Source organism: Oryza brachyantha, chromosome 10, assembly GCF_000231095.2.
Source record: "Oryza brachyantha chromosome 10, ObraRS2, whole genome shotgun sequence".
Taxonomy (NCBI): Eukaryota; Viridiplantae; Streptophyta; class Magnoliopsida; order Poales; family Poaceae; genus Oryza; species Oryza brachyantha.
Genome location: NC_023172.2, coordinates 14696763 through 14703247, shown reverse-complemented (window position 1 = coordinate 14703247; position 6485 = coordinate 14696763). Strand labels below are relative to the sequence as shown.

At 44.1% G+C, this 6485-nt stretch overlaps 2 protein-coding genes across 4 annotated transcripts; one reads left to right on the top strand and one right to left on the bottom strand.

The window, feature by feature from the left end:
• Positions 1–1504, bottom strand: LOC102721677 (protein STRICTOSIDINE SYNTHASE-LIKE 4-like). The gene is made up of 4 exons (XM_040528377.1): positions 1019–1504; positions 638–945; positions 442–574; positions 1–336 (listed from the first exon to the last, which is right to left on the bottom strand). Exons 1-4 carry the CDS (start codon positions 1400–1402, stop codon positions 52–54), a joined length of 1110 nt encoding a protein of 369 aa, XP_040384311.1. The 5' UTR covers positions 1403–1504; the 3' UTR covers positions 1–51.
• A 3376-nt stretch (positions 1505–4880) lies between these two features.
• On the top strand, positions 4881–6252 carry LOC102721199 (mitochondrial pyruvate carrier 4-like). Of its 3 annotated transcripts, none has more exons than XM_015841647.2 (6): positions 4881–4980; positions 5084–5184; positions 5438–5536; positions 5636–5688; positions 5833–5896; positions 5997–6252. In XM_015841647.2, exons 2-6 carry the CDS (start codon positions 5130–5132, stop codon positions 6041–6043), a joined length of 318 nt encoding a protein of 105 aa, XP_015697133.1. In that variant the 5' UTR covers positions 4881–4980; positions 5084–5129; the 3' UTR covers positions 6044–6252. The 3 variants fall into 3 exon arrangements, with proteins under 3 accessions (XP_015697133.1, XP_015697134.1, XP_006662018.1); XM_015841648.2 differs by having other exon boundaries at positions 5833–5906; XM_006661955.3 differs by having other exon boundaries at positions 5075–5184; positions 5833–5906.
• Positions 6253–6485: the final 233 nt, after the last annotated feature.

Below are 6485 nucleotides of genomic sequence, written 5' to 3'. Positions count from 1 at the left end.
TGTTCTCTTAAAAAAAAAAAGGGTTCCGAACAAGCGAGCAAGAATCCAAGATCACTCCTCGGCTTTCTCAGCCGGGGATTCGGCGATGTTGATCTTGCTGAGGTACGGGTTGGTGAGCGAGCCGTAGTAGAGGCAGTCGCCGACCTTGAGCCAGCCGGTGGTGACGGCGAGGCCTGGGTCGCTGTACATCGACACGGGCTCGCCGGCGAGCGTCACGCTCATCGCGCCGGCGTTCTTCAGGCTGTGGGGGACCGCCACGACGTACTTGTCCACCATGTGCACCAGCTTCCGGACGAACGGGGACCAGCTCAGCACGTCCCACTGCAGCGTCCTCTCCTGCGTTCGTGCAGTTTCAAGCAATTCCATGGCGGAAGATTAGTGCTTGTGCGATTGGGGGGGTTAGTGAAGAGGGTGTGAGAGATGTTGGCTATGGCGTAGTACGGCGGAGATCGCGATCCAGTAGCGGCCGTCGCCGTCGTAGCGGATGTTGTCGGGGAAGCCCGGCAGGTTGTCGATGAACTTGTCGACGGTGCCGGCCTTGTCGCCGTTGATGTGGTACCTCGAGCACCTCATCCTGCAATGGAATCGTCATCAATGGCGGGCCGTGAAAGAGGCAGCGAAGGTCCGGCTGGCTTACATGACAGTCTCGCAGAAGATGAGGGAGCCCTGGTCCGGCGAGACGGCGACGCCGTTGGCGAAGTAGAGGTCGCGGGCGAGCACGGTGGTCCGCCGCGTCGAGGGGTCGAAGCTCAGCAGCCGCCCGTGCGGCCGCGCCTCGAGCACGTCCGTCATGAACTCGGCCAGGCTGTACTTGTGCGACGCGTCGGTGAAGTAGACGGTGCCGTCGGCGGCGACGTCGACGCCGTCGGTCAGGGCGAACCTGACGCCCTCCGCTTCGTCGGTCAGCAGCTCCACCGCCTTCTCCGGGCTCACCTTCAGTAGCCCCTGCGATCCACAGGATGCGGCAAAGTGAAATAAAAAAAAGCGTTTTTTTATTGTTTTCATCTAGTTTACTCACGATGTAGGCGTCGGCGACGACGAGGCCACCATCGGCGGCGAGGGCGACGCCGAGGGGGCGGCCGCCGGTGCGGACCCAGTCCTCCACCTCCCCGCCGGCCACGCTCACCCTCCTGACCCACCCGTCGGCGCAGCCGGTGTACAGCCACCCGCCGGCGGCGTCGTACGCGAGGTCCTCCGGCGCCAGGAGCCGCCCCTCCCCGACGCGCTCGCTCGCCGCCAGCGCGCGGGGCTCGTGCCGCGGCGCGGACACGGGGGCCGCGTACGAGTACTCGGGCGGCATCGGGGCCGGCGAGAACCCGTCGGGGCTGTACAGCGCGACGGCGAGCAGCGCCGGCGCCAGCACCAGCAGCACGGACTTCACGCCGCCGACCAAAACCTCCATGGCGCACGCAGGCACGGCAATCAATTCGCCGCTTGGCAATCACTCGGCAAACTGTTCTGACCTACGCGCCGGCACGTATTGTCGTCTGGAACGACTATTTGGGCGAGGCTGAAATGATGCCACGACTGCGTTTGTGCTACTGCCTCCTCCGTGGCAAAACAAAAGTATTTCCATTTTGTTAGTTTAGATATTAATGTCGAGAAGAAAAGTGTATGATACTAATTAATAAATGAGTAAAAGAATATGTATCGACAAAATTTTAAAAAAGGACAAAAAATGATAGTACGATAAATACTAATGTGAATTGTATCTGAAATACTTACACGAGAATACAAGATCCAACTCCTAAAAATATTTATATTTTAAAAAAATGTTACAACGTTTAAGATTATGTATTTTCTCATGTTTAACCCTGCAACCCTGGGGCAGCAATACTACATGGTTCTTATAGCAGGTACAATAGCAGTCTATAAGCCAGCTGTAAGCTATTTTAAAGAGATAAGGAGGGAGAGAAAAGAGATATGAGCTATTAATTTATATAATTTGTAGCCAGTTGTATACGGGCTCCAAGACAAAATATGTGTATAACATGTGAGACCATATATTGATATTTCGTAGGTACCTATTGTATGAATTGGCTTTATTATTTAACTTGCTCTTATAGTATCTAAATAATTGACATTTCGGCACAAGGCGGTGTCATACACCGGACGTTGACGTACAAGCTCAAAAGTCTACCGTCAAGATCCCGTGCGACTAGAAAAGGAAGGGCTACAGGACGGCGAGAGATGGGCAAACGTCGAACGACGGAGTCCTATGGATCAGTGCAAGTGCATCACGCGGAGTTCCAACCATGGTTCCCCTTACCGTTACCGCCGCGGTTACCACGTTCCCGTGGATCCGGCAAGGTAACTATAAAAACCGCAATAAATTTGAAAACAAAAAATTTAAATTCAAAACCGCACGATAAACGCAGTAATCGCGCGGTTTTGTACGGTTACCGCGTGGTTTCGAGCGGTAACCGCGGTAAGTACGTGCTGAAAGAACGCACGAGAACGGCGGAAACCGTGGTTTCCCGCGCGATTTTTATAGGCGAAACCGTGGTTACCGTGAGGAAACCGTGGGTGTGATGTCAAATAAAAAAATTAAATATCTTGAAAAATACATGAAAAATAGGAAAATATTTTGTGACTATATTTGTGAGTTGTGACATAGGAAAAATAAGAAAATAGAACATGTTTTAGAGAAAACAAGAAAATTTTCATATGACCTTTTTCTAAATTCTTGATTGCATCATACAAACATACACCGTCATATGACTCATATCACCCTTCACCAAATAATTCACACCAATAACAAGTAATAACTTCATTTTGATTGTTGCGTCACAACTATAACTACTACCAATTATTACTAACGTGCACATATATTTTTCTCTATACATATTTTTCATATATCCATCGTTATATATTTGTATTTCAACATTATGTATCCTAGTGTCTAGTGTAAATTAATAATGACTTAACAACAAAATATTCTTAACCATTTTTTTATGAAATATTATTTGCAATAGGCTATTTTTTAATTTTGTTTCCCGAAATTCTCGTTTATATTTTTAATTACGCCGGAAATAAATTTTTTTCATGAATTTCTTTGACAAAACTATATTATATATCAACATATACAACATATATTTTTTATTAAATTTCCTCAATTTTTTTAAATTCTCCTCAAATTTAAACTCGGTTACCGCGGCTTACCGAAACCGTGCCTCCGTAAAAAGCACAGTAACCTCGGTTTTCGGAAACCCTGTTCCAACTCCCAAGTCGCCCTTTGTCTAGAATCGAGATGAGAATGACACTAGGTGACGATAGGGATGCAGAGTCCAGGGCCCAGTTACAACAGACATCGGTCGAAAATGGGCCGGACTAAGGCCATGTCTAGATAGGCAAAATTTTTTCTAGAGAAGATGTCATATCGAACGTTTGATCGGATGTCGGAAGGAGTTTTTGGACACAAATAAAAAAATGAATTTCACGGCTCGGCTGAAAACCGTGAGACGGATTTTTTGAGCCTAATTAAGCCATCATTAGCACATGTTGGTTACTGTAGCACTTATGGCTAATCACAGACTAATTAGGCTCAAAAGATTCGTCTCAAGATTTCTTCCATAACCGTGCAATTAGTTTTTATTTCATCTATGTTTAATGCTCCATTTAAATGTTCAAAAATTCGATGTGATATTTTTGGTAAAATTTTTTGGGAATTAAACAAGGCCTAAATGGAAATGAAGTTCACTTGGTGTCCCTTAGATATTTTTCAAAATTTGATTTGCGTCTCTTAACCGCAAAACCTGATATAGACGCTGTCTTAACTTATAAACCAGTATAAACCTAGTCTTTTAGTAGTATTGTTTAACATTGTCTATGTCCTATGTGGACGCTAAATTTGTTCTCCGTTGAATACACGAAGGACTAAAAGTCTATGCGTCGATCTAGTGCATAACCTAAATTATTATTAGATGAGTTACGAGTATGTCAGTTAATTTAATCTTGTAACTGACCTGATGAATAATAAAACTTAGTTTTTATGCCATACATGTACCACATAAATGCTACATAGGACAAAGACCATGTTAACTAATAATATAGCCGCCACGTCAGTCGAAATACTCTTGTACTGCCTCGTAACTTGACTTACACTAATTTTGGAAACTAGGGATGCTCTATACAATTTTGTAGTCGAGGGATGCTAACAAAACTCGACCAATACGGTGGCATCTAAATGGGCCTTTTTCCAACTAAATATGGGTCTTAATTGGGATTATGGGCTCTACTCGTCTACCGAATATGGCCCGAGCCCACCAAAGCGAGAGTGCCTGGATGCAGCACGGCTCCTCTTAAAAAAAAAACGTTAAACCCCTCTAAAAAACCGTTAAAATTGACGTTGACGACGACCTCGCCGGCGCAACCAAATCAACTGCAGTCAGCCACCGAGCCCACGTGGAGGCTTCACTCGGACCGTCCGATCACATCTACGATCTCAATCCAACGGCGGGACGCGTCTCTGGTCAACGAGTCAATCTTAGGCCATGTTTAGTTTGCAAAATTGTTTTGAAAAACATCACATCAAGTTTTTAACACACATTTAAAGTATTAAATATAGTCTAATTACAAAACAAATTTTATAATCCACATGGAAACCGCGAGACGAATCTTTTGAGTCTAATTAATCCGTCATTAGCACATATTGGTTACTGTAGCACTTATAGTTAATCACGTCCTAATTAGGTTTAAAAGATTCGTCTTACGATTTACCACATAACTGTGTAATTAGTTTTAATATTTATGTATATTTAATATTTTATTTAGGTGTCTAAAGATTTGATATGATGTTTTTGCGAAAAGTTTTTTAACTAAACGAGGGCCTTATATTTTGCTCATACCTGCTCGGCTCCACCTCCGAGAAGACAAAGCAACTGTGAGTCTGTGACCTTCCGCCCTGCCTCACCGTCGTCTCCGCCTCCGGCGAGTCCTCCGGTGGTCGGTGAAGGTCGCTCCGCCGTCTTAACCTTACCGGTGCTGACTTTAATCAACGCTCAGTTCAATTTCTTGGTGTCTAATGGATATCATGGTTATATTCTTGCGTCCTCCTTTTGTTTCTGAATATTAGTAGTAGCAGGGAAGAACAGGGGACTGACCAGCGTCTGTTAGCTTTGCTGATTTCCATGGCTGCCTCCAAGTTTCAGGCCTTGTGGAACCATCCTGCTGGCCCCAAAACCAGTTAAGTTCCTTGTCAAAATCATTTTTCTTGCTTTTCATCACTGTGGTCTCTGCTCCTAGCTTATAGTGATTTGAGAGTTAATCATGAAGCACTAGCTGTTTCAATTAGCTTTCTATGTGGTTTCTGAAATCAAATTGTAGGGCATACCAATATACCAGATATACTCTTTAGAGTTTGGTGAGTGTGATGATCACTGTAGCCTGATAATTATCCTGATGCGATCTTTGAAAAAAAACAATTATCCTGATGCAGTTCATTTCTGGGCCCCGACGTTCAAATGGTTCCTCAACATTGCTAATGTGGCTGACTTCGCTAAACCACCTGAAGAAATATCATATACTCAACAAGTTGGTATGTCTAAAGTATACTATCATCCAATCCAAAATTGTATCAAATAACATTACCATCGCTGACAGTGTGGTGGTATTTTCTAATGATGCCTGAATTCAGCTTTGTCTTGCAATGGGCTCATTTGGGCACGCTACAGCATGGTTATCACACCGGTAATAACCCCACAAATTCCGAGCTCTACCACCTTAATTATCATCTGCTTTGGCTATTTGATATGATTATCGCATACGAATACTGAATTTTTTGTGCGAGAACTGACACTGAACATTGTTCTTCCAAATGCCATGGTGATGTAGAAAAACTGGAACCTTTTCAGCGTTAGCTCGGCACTGGCATGCACATGCGTATACCAGATTTCACGTAAAATACGGTTAAAAAAAGGCCATTTGTATATGTTTCTTCGGCTATTTCTCTATTCATTCATGGTGGGCATGACAGATTAACCTGATTTACTCCGCAGGAAGGATTGCTTCTCTGACGATGGCCAGGCAACATTGCCATCTCTGAAAGCTTAACTACAACGAGCAATTAAGAAAAGTTTACACGTTCTTACAGGCAATCTCTGCATGTTCTGCACTTGATCAGTACTCTACCAGACTAGTACACTTATCATATCAGTATCCAGACTAGTACACTTATCATATCAGTATCCATGTATCATTATCTCTGTACCATAAAAACCAATGGAAAATTTTCAAATGCCCATCTACCAATAATTAAAGACCTTTATTCATGTTGAAAAACTAAATACATATGCTAGATTGTATTGATAGTAATAACTGATCATGTACGGTAATTTGATCAATTAGCTGGTCGCTAGCGAGGTTGCACTAGATTCGCATCGTTTACCATTATGTATAGTCATTGACATATGAACCCGTAGAAGAATGTAATCAGTGATCTTAATGATACTAACATAGGTTGCTGGCGTAAGTCGGTCGGTGAGCAT